Here is a 23,624-nt window from a genome sequence, read left to right as displayed (position 1 = left end):
TCAGATCATAGGTCCATCTAATCCAGATCTGTTTCCTTACAGAGGCCTACGAGAAGCCTGTGGAAACCTAGAAACAGGATAGCAATAGGTCTCTGCCAGTTATACTTCCAGATAACTGGTACTAAGAAGCATATTATCTCTGAAACCTGAATCTGAATATGTAAATGTAATAGTGGGCACATTATCCTTCTGATACTCTTATATTTCTTGCATTATGTTAACCAATGAGAGAAGGGACTTGCTGCTGTGGAAAATACAATTGTTTGGATCTATGAATGGAAAAGAAGGGACTAGGGTCCACATAAGAGTCCTGCTGGAAGATTTATTTTCCTTGCCCCCTGATACCCCCTGAGCTAACTCTCACACTTTTCCAGAGGGTTCTCCAACCTTCCAGAGCAGCTTTGCAGGGAGCTGCAAGGGCAAGGAAGCCCTGGCCCCCAAAAATAAAAATAAAAGCCTCTCCACCGGCAGAAATATCCTATTCTGAAGCTCTGCTCAGGTGAATTCTGGATCCCAACCATTAATTGCTGACACTTAGAAATGGAAGAAGGTGGTATATATAAAGAATGGAGAATGTCCAGAAGGGACATTTGGCTTGGATCGCATGCTGTGCAGTTTTGCCTAAAGAAGTCCATGTGAGAGAAGATGTTGCTGTATCTGGCTGATGCAATCTCTGCCATAACCCTGCTATACCTTCAGGATTGATTTAGGAGTTGCTCTAGGGTCCAAATGGGACATGGTGGTGCTGTGGGTTAAACCACTGAGCCTTGGGCTTGCTGATAAGAAAGTCAGCGGTTCGAATCCCTTAGACGGGTTGAGCTCCTATTGCTCGGTCCCTGCTCCTGCCAACCTAGCAGTTTGAAAGCATGTCAAAGTGCAAGTAGACCTTCCAGCGGGAAAGTAAATGGCGTTTCCGTGCACTGCTCTGGTTCACCAGAAGCAGCTTAGTCATGCTGGCCACATGACCCAGAAGCTGTACACCAGCTCCCTCGGCCAATAAAGCGAGATGAGCGCCACAACCCTAGAGTCATCTGCGACTGGACCTAACGGTTAGGGGTTCTTTTACCCCTAGGGCCCAATAGCTGTGGGCCAGTGATATAATGGCAAACCTCGAGCATCCAGGCTGTTCATTGCAAAGAGGTAAGAGAAGCTGGTCCATACAAGTCATGCCAGAAGAAATCACACAGGTGCTTCTTTTATATATAAAAGGATAAATAGAGCATTTATTAACACTTTTTGCAGCAACAAAAGTGACACAGTCCACATCTTTTCACAGCAAAAGCTATGGCCACATTTTACATCACTTTGAGGCACAAAGCAAAATATATAATTGGTATTTTCCCCCCTCCGGATCAAAGTATGGTTCACTTTATTTTATTCTTGTTTAATAATAATAATAAAAAGAAGAAGAACAATCCTCAAGTTGTATATTGCAGTAGCAGGGCGGGCCTTAAAATACTAGCACAATACAAGGAGCAGATCAAAAAACCCAGAATGGCTTTTTTAAACATACAATGATAGTTGTTTCATTGGAGTTGGGAAATGGATACTTGTAAGAGCAGTAAGTGGTCTGGCATTCTAATGTAGTCCATTGTTGATTGGTCTGGCCTTTTATTTAGTTATTTATTTATTATCCCAACTGTCTGAAGGACCTACAAGCTCAGCAGTCACAGTAACAAAGAGATTAAAAGAGCATGCACTTCATAGTGCATGGCACTTATTGCTTGGTACACTTACATTACAAATCTTGCTGAATAACGCTTTAAAAAATAATAATGCAAGGCCCTGATCTGGAACTCTGTGTTCATGAAGCACATACAGAGCTCCCGCTTTCTCAGGTTTCCCTATTCACTTCAGCAAGGTCAGATCCCTCGGGCACAAAAAGATGCACATGCTCTGAATTGCCCCTCTGGAAAGCCTGTGGGAGTTCAATGTGCTCACTGAAGCTCCTGAATTGCACAAGGCTCTCCTATCAAGGCAAAGACCTGTAGCCCGCAGTCCACTGAAGCCAATGGCAAACCTTCCATTGATTGCGACGGATCTGAATTGCACTTGAGCATTGCAAAAGTAGAAGTTACACTCTTCCTAAGCCCAACCCCAGTTCCACTTTTGACTCACCACGAAGATTGTTGCTCATATTCAGGGTCCATTATAGTTCTATTTATTTGAAAGGCAAATACATTTTTTCTTAAAATTCAGAAATCTTTAAAATAGTACTATTTTCTATAATTATACAGCATCTTCAATAAACTATGACTTTATTTATATAATTGTGGCACAGCATCTGAAAATATGAAAAACTATCCAGGATTAAACAAATAGCTAATTTCTTCTCCCTTTCTTGCATTTATTTCAAAACAGGCTTCAAAAGAAATACATCCGATTTGTTCTAGGGCTACTTGTCTGTGGTACATTTTTTCTTTGGATCTGTTTGGGTTATGCTCTCTCTTTCTAATGAGCCTGCAGACAATGAGTATGCCAAATACTCCTTTGCCTTGCTTCAGTTATTTAACATTCTGCACAGTAGACTACATGTGACTTTATACTGGCTGGTACATGTAAGGAAGAACATGACACATACAAAGACTGCATGAGTCTGTAAAGAAGAGAAATAAAACATTTGTGCCTAAACATTCAGTAAAAACAATTCCTTTATCACAGAGTAGCCTGCAGCATATTAATCACAATAAATATACATTATATAGTAGATTGTTCTACAAAGTCCCAATTCACTTCTCTTGAAAGGGAACTGGATTGGAGCTTTATTGTATAATCTAAAACAGAAGCCTTATTCTCTAAGAAATCCATGTCTTAGACCAACCATACATTTCCTACATCGTACCAAGTAAACATGTGGTTAAATTCACACAATCAATTTTATGATCTCTTTCAAGACAGTGTAACAAATATGTAAGTGCATTTTTAAAAAATCAAGTAGTTTTGGCTTTCTAAACAGAAGAGTTGATGTACCGACTTGGTTGGTAGTTGTGCTTTAATCCTTAGCTATGAGCTTAACACTCATTTTACTGCAAGTACCTAGTTTCCTTTGTAGTTTTGACCAGATAACCCTTAAAACTCTAGTGAATGGAGACACCCAAATGGAACTGATGAGATGTCACAAACTCATACAGATTGCACTTAAATGGGTTTTTGTTTTTTCATTTTTACAGTAAGATCTTCTTGCCTGATATGTGTTTACATTATACCACATTTTGTGTGTGTGCAAACAATCACAATGAATAAATCACGAACACTACAAAATATATCCAACATAGGTCTGTTATGAATAATCTTCTCTTTCCTTATAGCTATATGAGTCTTGTGCTTCTTCTTGTACAAATTCTTCTTTCTTCTCCCAACCATTTGGCCAGCCGCCATTGACCTGGGCCAATTGGGTCGTAGCACCGTAAGATTTAGTGGTACCGTAATTTACATAATTCTGAGTAATGTCCCCCGTTTCTTCATCAAGTTCATCTTCATGAATGAAGCCACATTTTTCTTCACTTGTCTGTTCTGGGTCTGCCCATGGTTGTTTCTCTCCTGAAGCAAATATGCCATAGAAAATGACTCCCCCGTAATGCACCAAAGCAGCAATAAGGAAGACATACTGCCACTCCTCGCGTGTCTGTGAGGAAGAAGATTGGAGTGTCAGAATAGCTGTGTGTGGCTCTTCTGGTCCTGAATTAGTCTTTATTGAAATCATGGGTGGTTGATACAAATCCTGCAGCAAATGGGGCTCATCTTTGGCCCTCCAGATGTTGCTGGAGGCTTATGAGAGGTTGCAGTCCTACAACATCTGGAGGGTCACAGGTCAGCTACTACTGCCCTATGGAGTGGCTTCAGTTGCATAGGTAGTTAAAGCAGCATATGCATGGTATGTAGAGAATATCTGCTGTATACTGCTCTGCTTACAACTCATGAACATCTGAAGCCATATTATACTGTGTGATTCCTGAGTCTGACTGCCAATTGCTTTCCAAAATCTCAAGGATTCAGCCATGCCCAGACCTGGAACCTGAGGAACAGCAGGGGGAAGAGCAGCAGATCTCCATAACGTCAGCAACCCAAGACGCCAAAGGATCCAGAGATTGGGACATGCCAGATACTCTACAACTGAGCCTCAGCCCTTCACCATATACAATCCCAATGATAAGGAACCTGCAGCCCTCCAGATGTTATTGGACGCCATCTCCCATCAGTCCCAGCCACCATAGCCAATAGTCACTGGTGATGGAAACTGGAGTCCAACAACATGTGGAGGACCCCAGGGTGGTGAAGGCAGTTGTAGGAGCATCAATTTATGTAATCATGTCCCACGTGCTCCCAACAGGATTGTGAATCTACAGCCCATTGCATGCTCCTGTAACACTAGATTCAATCTTCCTAAAATATGAGATTTTCACAGAAGGTACAGCACACAGTTTGGGTGAGTTTTCACTTTCAGCTATGTTGTGAAAAGTGTAGCCAATCAATGTTACACTGTTTCCCATGATTTTTCCAGGATCGGCTCACTTTACCATTGTGAGGTGAGGAAACTACTATGAATTGACTTTTTGGTGCAACAGAATGACAATATAGTCTCATGAGACTGTTCTTTCTTTCCTCAATGGTTCAGGCAGAGTTAACAAAAACTATTTTGGAAACTTACTTTGTTCTTTGTCATTGCTCCAACAATTATAGGACACACCATGCCAGACAATGTCCCGACTCCATTTGAAATCCCCATTAAGATACTGGCATATCTTGGTGCGATATCTAAGTGGTTAACATTGAATCCTGTAAAATGAAGGCCAAAGGGGGGGAAAACCCTCATCAACAGAGAAGACACTGCACTGAATAAGGTTTTGCTTATATTTATCCATTATTGAAAACCTTACCATATTCACAGGAAACCTTGCAATTTACATAATGATTTTAGATCCCATTTTTGTTCATTGTTATTTAATGTATTCTTCTGGGAGAGAAGTTCGCTTACCAGATATAGCAAATCCACTGAAGCCCACAGCAAGCACTAAGAAGGAAATGGCCACACCTTTACTATGCGAATAACCAACTACCAAGAGAAGAGTTGCTTCCATTCCAAAACCTTGGGAAATTAAAAGAAAAAGTCATTGATGCTACACATTGTACTGAGGAATCTAGGAAGTAGGCTGGTGGACAGACAGCATTTCAGTGTGCTTCTCCTTAACTGTAAGCTTTAAGCTGGAATGTTTCCATATTCTACTACTATGAAACATTTAACAAAGATCTACTTAGTTCTGCTTAGCTGATGGTAGTCTCTGGGAGCTTGTAAACAGGGGGTTTGTGAGAGCATTTAGCAGGGGAGTTTACAAATAATAAATCATCCTTAAGAGATAAACAGTTATACGACCTTCTGTAGATATCTAACATCAGCCCTGTAATGGGAATCTTTTAATGTCTGACGTTTTGTTGTGTTTTTCTTCTATTCTTCTCAGGGTGTACTTAGGACCGAGAGACATAGACTGTGAGAAAGCTGCTGCAGTGACCTAAAGCACCTGGTTGTCTTCCTGCCTGAGAATGTGCAAAACTACACCTGCAGCAAGTGCAAGTTGGCTGCCTTGCTGGAAGAGAAGGTACAGCAACTCAAGACCCATGTATCCAGACTTAGAGCTATTGGCAAGATGAGGAATTTCTCAGTATAGCAGAGTGGACTGTCCTGGAACAGTGATGTGGGGGAGGTTCCCCCTACCCCATAAAAAGGATTATTCAGAATAGCTGTTTGCATGATCCACTATGGAGGATAATAACACAATAGAATTCAGAACAGAAACTACTAATTGCACATTTATTCAAAATCCAATTAAAACTATTTAGGTTCATTAATTCAACAAAATTGATAAACTCAATTCAGCGATATCAACTTTTCAACGTCTAATAGTCATTTACACCTCCAGCCCTCCCTGTCTCATAGCACCCCCTCACACACCACCCCAGAGGGCATTACCACCCACTTTGAAAATCACTGGTCTACAGAACTACATAGCTCAGAGCTAATTCATAAAATCCTTCTGTCAGTTTTCTTTGCGTGGTGTAGAAACAGGTGCACCCCTCCCTTCCAGCATTCAAAGAGATGGACAGTGTATGACATGAGTCCGCATAACAATATATGCATACAGGCCAGACTGGGGCTTTTTTTCAGGGAGAACTCACAGGAACTGAGGTCCAGTACCTCTCAGGTGGGCAGCATTGCCATTCTAAGAGAAAGAGGGAGGTGTTCATAGTGAATTCTGGCACCTCTTTTTCTAGAAATATAGCACTGGGCCAGACTGATGCAAACGTATTTCATCATCATCATCATCATCATCATCATCATTTATCATTTCTACCCCGCCCACCTGGCTGGCTTTCCCCAGCCACTCTGGGCGGCTTCCAACAAAATATTAAAAATACATTAAAACATCATTCATTAAAAATTTCCCTAAACAGGGCTGCCTTCAGATGTCTTCTAAATGTATATAGTTGTTTATTTCTTTGACATCTGATGGGAGGGTGTTCACGGGGGGGGGGCACCACTACCGAGAAGTCCCTCTGCCTGGTTCCCTGTAGCTTCGCTTCTCGCAGTGAGGGAACTGCCAGAGGGCCCTCGGCGCTGGACCTCAGCGTCCGGGCTGAACAATGGGAGTGGAGATGCTCCTTCAGGTATACTGGACCAAGGCCATTCAGGGCCTTAAAGGTCAACACCAACACTTTGAATTGTGCTTGGAAATGTACTGGGAGCCAATGTAGGTCTTTCAGGACCAGTGTTATATGGTCCTCTGCACTTAGGAAGTGTGAGAACTGCCTCATGTGCTTCATGAAGGGGAGTGCACATGTCTGTTCTGTTACATGATCATACATGAATCAGCACATTATAAACATTTTAATCATGTAGCTTTATCAAAGTAACTGCAATGAAAGCTGTGTGGCTGTGAAAGTGCTGCCAACTGGGTATTATTCACTATACTGTGCTCAAAGCCTTTTAATAAGGTGTAATGACTTACCTCCACAGTTCATTATCTTCCTGACAGTAGTGGTTGAAAGAATTTGTCTGCTTCTCAGAAAGTCTGCAATTTGTCCCCCAATAGGCACGATAATAGTCATCACTAAATGTGGCACAGCGGATAACATCCCCACCTAAGGTTAGAATAACAAGCAGAGTTCTAATCAAATGTATTGATTGGGCATTATGTGGGAGGAAAAAATCAGCAGCATTTCTCTGTAAGCACAAGAAAACTTTTAAAGAGAATATCTCTTTGAAGAAGAATGTCACCAGCATGGGGTGTGGGGGGAGGCATTTGGGTTTCTGAGTCAAGGAGTTAAATCTGCAAACAGCCCATAAATAACTTTTATTTCCTCCTGTAAATATCTTAATGACAGTGAATATAGAGAATATATTAGCCTCTTTAAGCTTCCTATAGCAGCTAAAGTTGGGAACTAGAATTCACCCGTTCTGAATTTTGCTACCACCAGAACTGTGTACTTAACTTTTGTTAAGATCTTAGTCAGTCCTTTCATGAGCACCTGAAGATCAGTTAACATGAACATTCCAACATGTAGTGATTGCAGCATAAATCTGAGTTTGTGCTGATTTCTGCAATCATGCCTAACCAAACTGCTACCAGCTGAATTCAGCCAGAGTCCAATATCTGAAATACTGCCATGAGAAAAGACGGAACAATGTGAAATGGTGGTGTTGGGTTTCTTGAAAAGGAGGCTTGGATGAAGGCAAATGGAGGGGGGAGCTCTCTGCAGCTAGTTTCACCCCTTCCCCATTTTACAATGTAAGTTTGCAAAAGAGGGAGAAGTAAAGCCAGCTGCAGGAAGGCTAGAACATCAGGAAGCCCAGATACAGAAATTTGGATTTGGCCAGGTCTTTGTGAGTTTTCAGAGAACTCTTGGGGAAAGCCCAAGCTTTCTGAAGAATTCTCAGGAGGAGGGTAAATATTTGGGTCCATTCCAAGTTGAGATGCAGCTGGTCCATCCATCTGTACCACAGGTGTGAATGGAAAAGCAGCCCTTTCTGAGTGCTGAAACAATGTGTCTGATGTTGAGAGAATGTGGCTCTGTTCTTGGGTTTAAATTGGATTTGTCAGCATTCATGGACATTTCCTGTGTCACTAACAAGATGATATCCAGATGCTTAAAATGCTGAATTAATACAAGTACAAGACAGTCTGTTGACAGAGTTGTTGGAATGCTAGAATTCCATCTCTGGAATGCAAAATATATATCTCAAAGCAGTATTATTTTTATTGTTGATATCCACCTCTTCCATGCAGTTTTCTTTCCTTCACCAGGGAAGATGTCAATGGAAGATGAGAAACAGATCACCCTTACCAGAAGGAAGATGTGATTATAGCATGTAGACAGGCAGATACTGAAGGCTCTATGCTCCTATTTCTTCTAGATGTGGAATGCACTAGAACTCAAACTGTGCTATGCTACAGCAACAGCAACTATTTTTTATTTATCTTCTAATTTTTGTCTATTAATAAACAAAATAAACAAAATATAAAGAGCATAAAGAAATACTGTTGCATCAGACTGAAAGCAGCATAAGGTAGGACATGTCACTGAACTTGTGATTCTAGAACATTAGAAAAAAATACCCACCGCCATGTCCCGGAAATAGCAATTGTTTTGATAAGGGCTTTCTAGAGGTCATAATATGAGCATTTGCCTCTTTAACAGATTCTAAGCATTTAATCCTTCCTATAATGAATGTGATATGCATATTGTGCTGCTATCTTCACTTGAGTTTATTCATGGTAGGTGCATACCATATTGGCCTGACTATAAGCCGCACCTGAATATAAGCCACACCTTTAAAATTGGAGGGGGGAAAGGAAAAAAAGGGGGGAAATACCTGAATATAAGCCACTCCATTCCTCGCTGCTCCTGGCTACATATTGGGAGGTGGGGGGTGCATGCTGCATTTCCAACAGCCTTTCCCCATCATTGCTCTCTCCCTTCCCAGTCTTGGGGGAGAGGACAGGGACTATGTGCAGAGCGGGCACCACTTTGCCACGCTCCTGGCACTGTTTGCCCTGCGCTCCTGGCTGCATACCGTAAGGTCATGAATATACGTCACACTTTAAGTTTTCACAGTTGGAATTGCGGGGAAAGTGAGGCTTATATTCAGGCCAATACAGTATGTGAAGGTGAAATTGGAGTTATTTGCTCGCTGCTTTGAACAATTAAAAGAACGTGGCGTTTTGCTCAACAGATCATCTTAAGGCATTTCTAACCATTTCTCATCTTTGGGGCACACACATAGGCAGCACTGAGAATCTTATATTTTAAGCTAAATTAGGAAAACACATATTCAGAGTTACGAGGGGCTATCTTTGGGGGTGGGGATAAGGAACATTTTTGTTCTGCAAAGCAGCATTTAGGCTGTATGATCTCCATTCATTCTGGTACCACTTTGAAAGGTGTTCCATAGACTCCACTGAAGCTGGGTAAGAAAGTGTCTCCCTGTTAATTCACAAACAACTTCCACCTTCACCAGGCAGCTGGGAGCTGGAAACACCCCTGTGTGAAGTTATACAACCAATCAATAATAATACCATACCTTGCTTATTTCAAATCCAAACACCTCTTCAAAGTAAGCAGGCTGACTAATGAGCAGTAGGTAAAAAGTCCAGCTTCTACAGAAGTTTGCAACAATGATTGCATAGACAGGCATAGAAGTAAAAAATTTTCTCCATGGAGTCTTGAATTTCTGGGGGGGAAAGCAGGGTATTTTCATGGATGTAATCTCACATTTCGAGTCTGCTAACTGGTCTGACTATGCACACACACACATTTGTGTTGCTACACAGTACTTGCTCATGTAAAAACAAGCAGGAAGTCCATACATATTTGGAAGATTAGCAGAGATTAGCAGCAGGAACACAGAGTCATGCATAAATGCTTAAAATCCATATCTCAAATATGTTCACAAATCCTTGTTCTTTTTTATTTCACTTGTTGTGATAATAAAATAACATTCTGGATTGCAGAGTTTTATTATTACTGCACTGACATTCCTCTCTCACACTGAGCAGTGTGGGATTCCCAAATACCATGTTTAATTCCACCTCTTTCAACGTGAAAATGGACTAAGAAAATGGGCATCACTCCAGAGCTGCATCTGTGTGTGTTGGCTACAACATTCCTTTAAAATTCAACATCAGCCTAAGCTAGAAGCACATTATCTCCGAATGTCAGGGTAGAAACATACATGATAGCAGAGCCCTTACTTCCATTGCTCCTAAAAGATTGGCACTCTCTCCAATACTCTCTTCTATGTATCTGCGCTCTTCATCTGTAATTGTGGGATGCGTTGCAGGGCTCTCGTATGAGACCAAAAGCCAAAACATGTACCAGACCATGCCAAAACTACCTGCATAACATATAAAGGGGAAAAAATGAATGTAAATAATAGCATTCTGAACAATATCACCCAAGCAGCAAAAATGTACCTGCCTGCAATTTGGCAGTCTATTTAGCTCTATATCTTTATGTATATATTTATATATTTGAGTTCTGGCTCCTTAATAAGATTGACAACATAATTAGGTTCTCTTGGAAGAGTCACAAAAGATGTTTCTATAATTGTCCACAGGAGCATGCAGGGCCCAGCAGATTCACAATCCTGCTTGGATCATGTGAGAGCATCATTGCATAAACTGATTTGCTTCTGCCTGACTCTGATAGTCTGAAAAGGCCTGCCTAGAGGCCCTCCATTCCATCTCTACAGGCAGCTGGGCTGTGAATGGGGAGATGAGAGTATCTAGGCCATGGTAGATTCTACAGAAACGCATGTTCTGAAAGACACTGGAACATTTTGCTGTCCTCGTTCTATTTGGCTACAAAAGAAGCATTCCCTTTATTGTAACCTTAAAGGGTTTTACTATACTAAAAATATTCACCCCGTCTCTGCAGAGTTGTGGCACTCTGTCTGACACAATCACACAGTTTTGTGCTAATTTCTCCTCAGAGCAAGATTCAAACAGGTGCACTTGGCATCTTCTTCCAGCGACAAGTCCCAGACAACATGTTGGGGTTTTATTCTGTGCCATTGAAGAGGTGGTATGCAAAATGAGCAGTGTTAATTAGTGCAGTGCGAATAGCCTACATTTCCCCCCTATTATTAACTGCAGTGTACATTTAGATTTTTTTTAAATGTTTTAAAAAATAATTAAAATAGAGCTATGAAGCATATTGACTGCTGTCTCCAAAACCCATCTACAGAGCGACCATTTTCTTTGGATATTGAAGCAAGGCAACTCAGTTGTTAAGTTTGTAAACATTTTTGGAAGCCCCTCATTTTAAAGCTACTCTGCAGATTTTCACCAAAACAATAAAGCCGTCTCGTAGAATATCAGCCTGCCTCTGAATAACAACTGCTACAGCAAGAGAAGAGCTATTTCCCTCATGTCCTGCTTCTGTGCCTTATTTCTAGAGGCGTCTCCCATACCTTCTCATGTGTGAAGCAGAAACCAGCAGCTGCTTCAGATGTCTTGTAAAGACTTATCTTTCTGGCCAGCCTTTCCCTGATCCATAAGACTGGATCCTGTTTTATGTGTCTGAATTCTTGTTTTATTTGTTTGTATATGCTTTTATATTACCTTCTGCATTTCTGTTTAAATGACATTGTTTGTTTTCTGTATTGTACATCACTTTAATATTTTTTTAAAATATTAAATAGCTTATTAAGGTAAAGGTAAAGGGCCCCAGTCGCAGACAACTCTGAGATTGCGGCACTCATCTCGCTTTACAGGCCGAGGGAACCGGCGTTTGTCCGCAGACAGTTTTTCCGGGTCATGTGGCCAGCATGACTAAGCTGCTTCTGGCGCAACGGAACATGAGCAGCGCACAGAAACGCTGTTTACCTTCCAGCCTATTTATCTACTTGTACTTTTTGGCGTGCTTTCGATCTACTAGGTTGGCAGGAGCTGGGACCAAGCAACAGGAGCTCACCGCATCATGGGGATTCGAACCACCGACCTTCTGATCGGCAGTCCGAAGAGGCTCAGTGGGTTAGACCACACCACAGCACCACCCGAGTCCCTGATAAATGGCTTATAAATGCTTTTAAATAAACAGAATGCATGTAGGCCTTGGGCCTGATCTTGCACTACACTTCTTAGGTTCTTATGTTTTCAGCCTTGTAGGTGTGACTGTCTTGTGCAAATCTGCACAGCTTTGTGCCATTTCAAATAATTCCATGGCACAAGCCAATTTCGCACATATTTCTAAGGAGCAATTCCACACCTTCTGCCCCGGCCTCATTTCCACCCTAAGAGCTGCACAGCAGGCAAAAATTCAACTGTGGGAAATGGTGTCTAATTCATTTGTACCTGTATGCAACTGTTAAAGATATTGGGGTGGAGGAGTGAAAATGCTAGGAGAAATAGTACTGAAATTGTGCAGCTAATCTGTTGAAAACCTGCTTTGCAGAGACAATAAAAAGGACATTCCAAAAAGGACCTTTTCCGTATTCCACTCAGTCACTAACTGAGACCTTTCTACACTGCCCACTGTAATTAAATCAATTCAATATAGCTTTATTTTAGCTGACAATCTAGTTCATGGACTTTAATTCAGTTTCTCCACTTTTGCACTGAGGTAAGTGCAATGTGACTGAGTCACAGCTCTCATTTAAGGCCTAATTTGGCAGTTTGAAGATTTCTGCTGCTCCGGGAATTATAAAGCATCTTCATGTGACCTATTTTTGCTCTGCTCAAAATAACATTTTGAATTCTATTCCCTTAAAATCCTCTCAGAGCATTCCCACCCCCACTTTTTTTCAACATAGCTGCATGCAGACCAAGATTATAGATGGAGGAAGGGAGCCATATTCTGAACGAAATTCCATATTCAGTGGTCCTAAAGCTTTCTATTCTTACATATCCACAGAAATAATGGCTTTCATTCCCCCCAAATTCAGAATGCTTTGCGTGACAAAGGATAATGGCATACTGAGTTGTTTCAAAGGGCTCAAGCATTTCACATAGACCATATCTCCACCAAAATTTGGCCAGATATATACTGTGATGGTGTTTCTACTTCATTAAGGAACTAAATCCAACGTCTGGGTATGATGTTGAATGGCTTCAGTAACTAAAGGGATATTTTACCAACTCTGTCTGATCCAATGACCATGGACCAGTATTAGCCATACTCAGAATAATTTGGCTTATTAATGTCAATGAGTCTATGTTGAGAAGAATTTAATTGGCTACCACCAACTGAAGAGATAGGATTTTACAATCTCCTTCTTGTAACTATAATGCTTGCATAGTATATACTGTAGAGCATTCCAAAGATACAGGTAGTAGAGACAGTGGCTGCCCATCTTAACTTTGATGGAGAAAACTGGGAACATATAATAGCAATCCTGCATAAATGACACATCAGGAACAGTTTTAAGATGTTGATTTGAACCTTTACAGCAGGCATGTCCAAAGTCCATTTCAAGGGCCTAATCTGGCCTGCTGGTCAATTTAATCCAGCCCCTGTGGCAGTATATGTCCTGGGGTAAAATCCTAACAACTGCAATCCTAAAGAAAGCTCAACAACTTTGGTCAGCCCTCATGCATGTTCACTTCATCAAATCCGACCCCCTTTGAAAAAAGTTTGGGCACCCCTGCTTTACAGCATTACATAACCAGACGACCTTAGGAAGCATCTCTCTCTTGCCCAACAATCACTGAGATCAGCAATGAAAGACCTTTGGACTGTAAGGGTGAGCCCAAGGCATTTTCTATACTTGCATGGAGGTTGGTGTGTGTGCATGTGTATAACCCTCCCTTACTTAACTCTACACAACCATTAGGGCAGGGATGGAAAACCTGTGGCTCTCTAGATGTTATTGTGCTCCAACTCCTGCCAACCCCAGCCTCTGTAGTCAACAGTTTAGGGTTGACGGGAGTTGCAGTCCAGGAAGTTCTGGAGTCACAGGTTCCCTATCTCTACACTAGCACATTCCAGAATATCTTCCCTTTGGGTGGCAGTTTTGATATATCTGCTCTTTCAAAGTTGTTTTATTATTCTATTGAATATTAGCATCTATATCTTTTAATTATCATGTTTTGTTGGGTTTTAAGTAGCATATTGTAAAGTGGCATAGAAAGCAAGGTGAACAGAGAATATCATACCATACACATAGAACACAGAAGACCATCCAGTATATTGCACTAAAATCCCAGCCAGTGGCATTGCAATTACTGCACCTGCATAAGAACCTGGAAAAGAAGACAGCAATTAACAAAATGGAAATGCTTACTGAGGAGACAGGTCAGAAATGAATATTCATAAGAAGCCATGTTTCTGGCTGTCAAATGTTCAGTTTCTACCAGTTCAAAGTAGAAAGACATCTTTGTTTATGCAGGCTTCTGAAGAAAAGCTTCCATTGATGTTTTCTGGACAAAATGATCAAGTGAAGTAGACCAAATGGACAACATTACCATTTTTATTTGGCCAACATCATCACATGGCTAGTTCATCCCACAATACTAAAATAATGAAACAGTCAACTTCCACGATTATCTTTGAGTCTTATTTTTGATCCATTTGGCTTTTTTGAGGTGGTGTCATATATCAGATGTGATAAAATGGACACCTAAACACATTAGCCACGAATCAGATGCTTGATTCAATGCCAATTTAAATGCCTTAAAAATACTCCTTTCCGGTGCACCTGCCATTTGTTATGTGAATACTGAGGAATTCCAAATGATTGTTTCACCATCTCAGTGTTTCATTCAGGTTGACAAAGAAATTCAATTGTACTTGTGTGAATCAGAGCTGCAACACTCGGAGTTACATTCTTAAATTCCTAATTTTTGTTCACAGACTGAGAGGTGTGAGCTTGCTATTCCAAACTCTTAGGTGGAAGAAAATCCAATGGCAGTCAATAGGCGTGAACCTTGTTGATGAATGGGGGGGGGGAGATAAATATCAGTTTATTTCAGAGAATGCTGGAGAAAGGAGAGGGGGAACACATTTGAGAAATTAAGGTGCTACTTACCACAGAAAGAAGTAGTTGCTAGTCTACTTCTCTCTAAAGGAGGTGCCCATTTGCTCCATATCCCATGGCAAGCTGGATAAGTGACGCCCTGTGGAGTAGATGACCTAGTTTATGATACCTGCTTCAGCATAATATAATTTGAGTAGTACCAGGAGTAATCAGTTACATGGAGCAAATCTGAGTTGTGAATATTCATAGGTCACTGAGGAGCTGGCAGATTTATGACTATCTGTGACAAGTAATACTGGAAATGCAATACTCATTTTCAGTGAAACATCTACATATATTGTGCCGGATCCGATGTTTTCTAAGTTTGATTCATTCATTTATTTTAGTGGGGCAGAAATTAAACACCATAGCACCCTATGGCTGTGTATGTTTTGGTGGCATTTTTCATTTTAAGGTAAAGAGACCCCTGACTGTTAGGTCCAGTCGTGGCCGACTCTGGGGTTGCGGAGCTCATCTCGCTTTATTGACCGAGGGAGCCGGCATACAGCTTCCAGGTCATGTGGCCAGCATGACTAATCCACTTCTGGTGAACCAGAGCAGCGCACGGAAACGCTGTTTACCTTCCCACTGGAGCGGTACCTATTTATCTACTTGCACTTTGGTGTGCCTTCGAACTGCTAGGTTGGCAGGAACAGGGGCCGAGCAATGGGAGCTCACTCCGTTGTGGGGATTCGAATCGCCGACCTTCTGATCAGCAAGTCCTAGGCTCTGTGGTTTAACCCACAGCGCCACCAGTGTCCCATTTTTTTTTTCTTTTTCATTTTACCCGCTTTTAATTAGTCATATGTCTGATCAGACTCAGGGGTGAATTGGCTGATAAGCTAATGCATTCAGATCCAACTGTTAGTCATTTAAAACACATGTTGCGGATGGTGAAGAAGGTCCATTGAAGCTAATGGGGCACTGCCCTGTCAGCTTCTGTCTGCCCCCAGGCAGTCCCATCTGCCAGCCTTCTTTCAACCATTCTAGGGGCTGGCATTGCATGCCAGCTTCCTCCTCCATAAACTCAGTGTTGCACTTGTGGAACTCAGCAAGGAGAAGGCAAGCAGCAATTTGGATTCAAAGCTGAAGGATACAGAGGTACCAGCTAAGGAGCTGGACCAGATTCAGGGCTCTGAGCCTGCTGCTGGAGTTCAAGAGACGACTGGGCCAGCAGATGACTGACAGCCCACAAAACCTGGGCCTATAGAGCCACAGCCAGGACCCTTATTGCCATTGTCCTTTGAGCCACCTAATGCTTCCCATAGTATCTCAGTGACCCAGGGAGCACACCAGGCAGGAGGTCAAGGAACACAGGAAGATCCGTGTCTTTCAAGAATCTAAGCTTCCCACAAGGGGGTGGAGCCTGAGTGAAGTGACCTGGGGGTAGAGGCTTATAAAGGCTTAATGTACTATCAACCTCTGCTTTCTTTGGGAGCTGCCCTTCAAGAAAAAATATTGGGGGCACAGTGTTAGAGACAATGTTGAAGGGTTTTTAAAAATAAAAAATCAGGGGGTAGGCAGAGATGAGGTTTTAGGAAAGATTGCAAGTGAGGTGTAATAACACAACAGTCGGTAAGTGGTGGTGATCAGGTTTTTCCTCTGGCCTTGTAACACCATTAATTTCCAAGGAGGAGGAGAATCTCCGTTGGAGGGAGTTGCTCACTTAGAGCTATCCATGGTACTTCATCTCGTGCTCTGCCTCGCTGGATCCAACACCAAGGTGCTTGTGTCACCTGCCTATACAGTGGTACCTCTGGTTACGAACTTAATTCGTTCCGGAGGTCCATTCTTAACCTGAAACTGTTCTTAACCTGAGGTACCACTTTAGCTAATGGGGCCTCCTGCTGCTGCTGCCGCCGCGCCGCTGCTGTGCGATTTCTGTTCTCATCCTGAAGCAAAGTTTTTAACCCGAGGTACTATTTCTGGGTTAGCGGAGTCTGTAACCTGAAGTGTCTGTAACCCGAAGTGTTTGTAACTCGAGATGTTTGTAACATCTAATCCTGTGGGCTGTTTCTTTCTCCCCACTTTCCTCATGCCTAGCTTACATTTCTTCTCTGCTCTATCCTGACATTATCTTCTCTTCTGCTCAGCTCTTTCATAGCTTCAGAATGAATTTCCTTCAAAGCATTCACATGCAGCCATTGTGCCTACTCCTCCAGGAGCCCCTGCAGGTCATTCATGTTGGAGCAAAGAAATATGTCATGTCAAGGTTACATCATGAGGATCAATCTTTCTCCTATTCGAGTTGGCCATGGTGATAGAGAAGCACACGTTAAAGAGTTTGTATTTCTTATCCATACCTCTACAAGACCTTGCAAGATTCTGACAAAGATAACACATCCATAGTGCACTCGAGCTGCGGACGGTATTAGCATATTGAGAGTGGACGTCAATAGGATAGCTGCACCAAAAACCCTGTAAGAGAAGAGGAAGGGAATGGAATGGTGCTGTTTAAACCTATGCCAAGAATTCAAGCACACTGATCTATCTTTTTATATTTAAGCTTTCTGTGAAACATATGTGCTGACTTAGATATCTGTGTTATTCATTCCATGCATGCCAAAATATCTATTTTAGTAGAGGAATATTGTGATTTCATAAAGGGTTATTTTAAATGCACTCCACATGCAGGATCCATCTCTTTGGGGAAATATTTCCCCAGTACTTTTTCACAATCAATCCACATTTCCCAGAGTGGGAAGAAGTTTCAGGTTCAGTGTTACAAGGTGTAGTGTCCTTTGCATGAGAGTGCACTGGTGTTGTATGGTGCTTTGCAACACCTTTTAAACAAAATATACAAGCGCAGGCTAATCAAAACAAGCAGGCTCCTAAAAACAGGGATGCAGATTCTACGAGAGAGATTCTCTGCAACCAACTGCCTTCAGCCAGTTCACATCTCTCTCCAATTTCAAAGAGCAAAACTTTATTCTTTTCTGAAACACACTGCAGAACACTTGTTTGACTTCAGCCTTGGCAGGTAGACTGCCTATTCAGGAAAATGTCTCCTGACTATTCGCTCCCATTAATGGAATGTCAACCAACCATTATGGCATTACAAAGCCATCAACTAAACAAAAGATGGTCACTTTCCATCACAATGCTAGTACTGGACTTTGCATAAAATCATTCAAAATACACCATCAATGACTTATCACTTGAGGAAGGTCAGTAGGTGAATATGAAAACTGTCCCAACTAAAATGTATTGTGTTTACTGTAATTTATGTTAAGCACTATAAAAGTGCTGCTTGTTCTTTGATGTTGGATATTAATGCAAGTAATCACTTGATGTTGCATTCATTCAGTAGTAAAGAATGCATGTGTGAACGCACACTTAAAGGAATGGGTAGAGAAAACTAATGTCAACACTGATCATACAGGGAGCTCCATGAACAGTGTTGATTTTGAACTACAATGACATATGTCCAAAACCAATTTCCTACTAAGAACCAAGAACTTACTGCATTACCTTGAACAGGTCATCTACTTTTCCTAGCTGCTGTTAAGGATAAATGAAATAAGGAAAGTGTGTTGCCTTGAACAGGAAATGGGAGTTGCATGGTGATCATCAACAAAACAGTCAGGAAAATGTGGGTTGTCTTTAATTCATTACAAACAAAGCAGGAAATAGGGCCATATTGCAAAGCATAGAGCACACTTCCAGTACATGCTTTCTATGCATCTGTTTATAAAAAGAGAGAGAAATTCTGGAACTGGAAACAGGATTGATTTTGTTTGAAAAGACAGAAAAATGACTTAAGGCAGCTGTGCAGGAAAAGGTCACTTGGTCCACAGAGGATGCTCCACTGAGATAGGTCTCCACTTCACTCTCTTATTATTAATACATCCCACCAAACCTCTTTCTGTATAAACAATCTCTCTCTCTCTTGAGAAAGAAAAAGCCTGAGTGTGTGACCGAGTACATATACCTATGTTTGACAGCTTTTCTTCACCAGTTTCCTGTATTTCCTCCCTCCCTAGATTAACTATACTAGTTTGAATTCAGTGTTTACTTTAACATACAGTTTGTATTTCCTAGATGATGAACTCTATTAAAAGTATGAGTGGCTCATTTCCTAGTATTTTATTTTAGTCCATTCACTCCAGTGCATTTAACGTACATGAAAATCTGCCCTTTCATATGAAAGTACCAAGATCCCAGTGAAGCCAAGTAGTTAAATATATACGATAAGGGTATATTTCCTAGTTTGGTTAAAAAACACACAAACATTTTAAGAAACTGTCATCTATATGCCATGTTTCTTTTTTGTGGTCACTTTTGTATCGTACTTCATTGTCTTTTCTATTGTACTTCTGTTGTCTCCCTTTTGATTATTTTACCATAGGTTTCACATATTCTTTCATTGTTATATTTTATATGAATAAATGTATTTTGCTCTATTTCTGGTGAGGACCAAATTACACAGTGAATTGGAATGATTCGGGGCCTTTCCACCCCTCACATGTGATGTCAATAACCCATCCCAGAGTCAGATTAGGGACCCTACATAGATTTGTGTTGCTATGCTGTTTCTGTTCCTTCTGTACCATACAGATAGATAGATATATCTCTGTCCATGGGCTTTGCAAAAAATGAGGTTGTCCAAAATGTTGCCTGCAGAGCAATGAAGAGCTCTGCAGCAACAACAACAAAACCACAGCCCTTCAGAACTCCACAGGCAGCCTAACTCTGTTACAACCAAAACGAAAAGGCGGGTGTGAAGCTACAAAGTTTTTTAAAAATACAAATACCCCAAAAACAAATACCCCACTCAGCCACCTGCTAATTCTTGTATGGTAAGAAACAAAAAAACCTGCCCCTACCATAAAGGATTACAGAATAAAGTGGATCCCTTTTATTTCCCTCACAAAAAGCCCCTTGACCTATTTGTTGGCAATTTGGCATACTTAATTCACTACAGTAGGATTTTCCTGTGCCTGTAAATTTCATCCACTTTGGCCAAAAGGGGGTAAAGTTTAGCTATGTTTACATTCTTCATTATGGTGAATGGGAAACACAGGGCTTTGGTTTATACCAAGTGGCTAAGGACCTGAAACACAGATCAACACAGAGAAAACACTAAATGGCTAGAAACAGATCAGATTTTTTTTTAATGCACATGTACAGATACAAGGCAAATCTTGGGGCATGTGCACACTCCTAGCATGAAATACCATTAGGATCTACCTGACTTGCTGCCTGATTTTACAAATACTGTATTGCAAAAACCCAGCAGCTCATAAGACTAGACCTTCAGGGATTTAGTGTTGCACAAGTAAACAGCTGGTTTTGTTTATCCAAAGTTCTGATTATTTCTGATTTCAGAAATTTGGATAATCATTATTCAAACATATCTGTTTTCCTTTAAATTTCTTAGGCTAGCATATCTGGCCTGAATGCTCCTACTTGAGCCTCACTATTTTCCTCGCCTATCTTTGTGCTTTTTCTGTTTCAGGAGTAATTTTCTTTACTGAATTAAAGCAGAAATCAGAGTGTTTCATTTTCTATTATTTTCTGTCCCTTTAATGGCACAGCCTATATTTCTATATATGCAACCTTGTACTGCAACGTACAAGGAATTTCATCCAAAATCTCAAAATGGTATTTCTAAAGCTGACATCAAAATAAGAAGAAAGCTAATGTCTGAAGAATAAGGATAAAAGAAAGCTGAACAACAAATGCTAGGTTTGACCTCTGCTGTAACAAGGCTAAGCCTTCTAGGTGACCTTTTCATATTCACTGGCACTCACTGCTCCCATCTGTATTGTATAACATTTGCATTGATACATCTCCTTAAATTGCTAGAATATCTGGAACTGAGGTGTCTAAATTTGCAAACTTTATATTATCACAGGGACTTTTTAACAAATGCCTTAAATGCAACATTGCTCTTAATTTATTGATATAAAATATCTTATAATGCCTTTACTTAAAAGCACTAGGGTATGTGCAGTAATAACACTGAAATTCCAAGACAGCAATGAAACAGCAACGTACACTGTGTATAAAGCAGCAACATATACAAGCTAGGGCAATTGTAAAGTTAAAACAAATTCAAACCCAACAGATACAGCCTGCCAGCAAAGGCAGTTTAAGCAAGTGCTTTTATTTTTCCCTATCAAAAATAGCTCCACTTTCCAGAGTCACTCTGGTTATTTGGGTTCCATTCTGTACTGCAACATTTATACCACAGTCATTTCATGGCTTGCTACCCTTTTCACCTTTTCAGACACCATTAAACAGTAGCACTTGCTTTAATATGAGTCTGGCAGCACAGTCCTATCTCAGAAGTTCTACAGTCCTACAGTGGGGTTTAATCCCAGAAAAGCATGAGTCTTAATGCAGTCTTAATGCAGGTGATGGGAGGGGGAAACCAGAAGTATGTTTGCAATATCCAAAAAAGAATCATTTAAGGACATTAAAGCACATTGTGTGGTTATCTGTCAGCAGATGGAGCAATTGCTTCACTAAATTCTACTTTCAGGAAAGTATTTCCTTACCCAAAGTAAATCACATTTTTAACTGGACTGTCAGTTAAATATAAATGTTACTTTCAACTCCCTACACCACGCTCACTCCTCCTTCCATTATGAGATAATATATAGTAATACAGCACTGACACTGAAACAGTCCTAGCAAACATTTAACATTTTTTTAGGGGAAAAGGGATTGCTTTTATTGTCAGAAAAGCCTTTGTCCTGTCCCGGTTCCTTTGTTTTACATCCATCCTTCTTCCAGAAATGCTTGTACCCTACCATAGCTGTCAACTTTTCCCTTTTCTTGCGAGGAATCCTATTCGGAATAAGGGAATTTCCCTTAAAAAGGGGGAAATGTTGACAGCTATGTACCCTACACTTTGTCTACAGAGGGCCAAACTACGCTTGACATTAATCATGTCATTTGCCCAGGATTTCTCTTTGCAGAAATAGCCAGCAGGATTTGAGCCAATCTAGGTCAAGGCCCTGGTGGGGAGCTACAAATGCTTTAGCCCTTTTGCCTGTGCTATGGTCCCAATCCAAACATCCCTGAGGTCCTTAAGCCTTTAATTTGTGAGTGGGAGGAACTGCTGTTGAAGCTCTTTGGGGGGATAAGCTCAGAAGTCCACAGGAAGCACTACTTTTGGGGATTCCTATAGAAGCCTCCCCCTCTTAACCACATAGTGCCTGTCTCCTGTTCCTCACTTGCTGGTTCTCTCCAGATCCCATGAGCAGGCATAGTGTGATTTGTGTCTGGGGCCCCTACAGCACCATGGTATGCATATTTACTGAGAAGTAAATCCAGCTTTGCAATGGAGCTTCCTCTCAGGAAGGTGTGCTTAGGATTAGAACCCCAGTTTCAAGTTCCTGCTCAGCTATCAACTCCCTGTAGAATTACGACACAGTCCCAGTTCACAGCTTTACATTTCCATCTGTAACAGGCGAACATGATCCAGCTGAAAAATGAATGTGAAATGCTAAATGCTAAGAGTGCTACACTACTATTGATTTTGATAATGTTTTGTCATTTTTATCATTTCTGATGCTTTAAAGGACTTCTTAGACCAAGGGTAGGCAAATTAAGGCCCGGGGGCTGGATCCGGCCCAATCGCCTTCTAAATCCAGCCCGTGGACGGTCTGGGAATCAGCGTGTTTTTACATAAGTAGAATGTGTGCTTTTATTTAAAATGCATCTCTGTGTTATTTGTGGGGCATAGGAATTTGTTCATATTTTTTATCAAAATATAGTCCGGCCCACCACATGGTCAGAGGAACGGTGCACCAGCCCACCGCTAAAAAAGGTTGCTGACCCCTGTTTTAGACTGTTTACTTCCCATCCAAATTTGTCTTTACAGTGGCAGACTTTGGGGTCTCAAATTTCAGCAGTGCCCTCTGCAACACCTCTCACCTTCCATTCTACAGTACATCATAGTTTCAGTGCCCCCCCAGGCTCCGTACCCAAGTGCAACTGATTTATATCACACTCCTGTAAATCCACTTCTGGTCTTGGTTAGAAATTGTTTTGTTGTTGGCTTTTACACTACAGTGAGCTTCTTTGAAAATGTTTTCTAGAAAGGAGATATGGGAATGTTTTAAATAAACAAAGGTTCCTGTTACTACTAATTTTGCCCTATAAAGCACCATGCAGTGTCAGGATGCTATATAAATCATTTGCAGTAACACTGCTCCTATCAAATGGCCCTCGGTGTCAGGAATCCCTTCCAAACCTCTAGGCTGTCATGTTTAAACCTGGCTAAATGTCATGTTTGTGCCCAGACCTGACAGTCGATGCAGCATGGTCCTTCCATGATCAGAAGGACCTTTGATTCAATAGGAACTCCACCTGATTGGAGGAATGGGAAACTATGCCTTCCAATCCCCGCCCCTTCTCCCTACCCATTCCAGCACCATCTATCACACTGTTTCATAGGTCCTGCAATCCTCAGAGCAGATTTTTTGCGGGACAAGAAAAGGGATATGGAGAAAGTTGATGAAGATGATTGGACACCTCTCCCTTCCATCACTGTGAGCAGAGCTCCACTCAGGTGATCTGATCCAGACTGTGTCTACCTTGCCCCATGAAATACAGTTGCTCCCCTTCGCTTTCTGTTTTTCACCAGCTGATAAACATTTTTTTT

General features: G+C 41.2%; 1 protein-coding gene across 1 annotated transcript in view; it reads right to left on the bottom strand.

Moving 5' to 3' along the window:
* Positions 1 to 1,203: 1,203 nt before the first annotated feature.
* Positions 1,204 to 23,624, bottom strand: part of SLC17A6 (solute carrier family 17 member 6) — a 45,362-nt gene continuing 22,941 nt past the window's right edge. The window contains exons 4-12 of the mRNA XM_082199467.1: positions 17,311 to 17,425; positions 15,020 to 15,107; positions 14,148 to 14,234; positions 10,245 to 10,387; positions 9,575 to 9,724; positions 7,002 to 7,134; positions 4,976 to 5,086; positions 4,649 to 4,776; positions 1,204 to 3,625 (exon numbers count right to left, since the gene is read on the bottom strand). Of these exons, the coding sequence (XP_082055593.1) occupies positions 3,281 to 3,625; positions 4,649 to 4,776; positions 4,976 to 5,086; positions 7,002 to 7,134; positions 9,575 to 9,724; positions 10,245 to 10,387; positions 14,148 to 14,234; positions 15,020 to 15,107; positions 17,311 to 17,425 (1,300 nt within the window). The 3' untranslated portion in view covers positions 1,204 to 3,280. The remainder of the gene's footprint in view (positions 3,626 to 4,648; positions 4,777 to 4,975; positions 5,087 to 7,001; positions 7,135 to 9,574; positions 9,725 to 10,244; positions 10,388 to 14,147; positions 14,235 to 15,019; positions 15,108 to 17,310; positions 17,426 to 23,624) is intronic.

Source organism: Podarcis vaucheri, assembly GCF_965113315.1.
Source record: "Podarcis vaucheri genome assembly, chromosome: 1".
Lineage (NCBI taxonomy): Eukaryota > Metazoa > Chordata > Lepidosauria > Squamata > Lacertidae > Podarcis > Podarcis vaucheri.
Note: the sequence above shows the minus strand (reverse complement) of the source record. Positions and strands in the feature narration are given on the sequence as shown.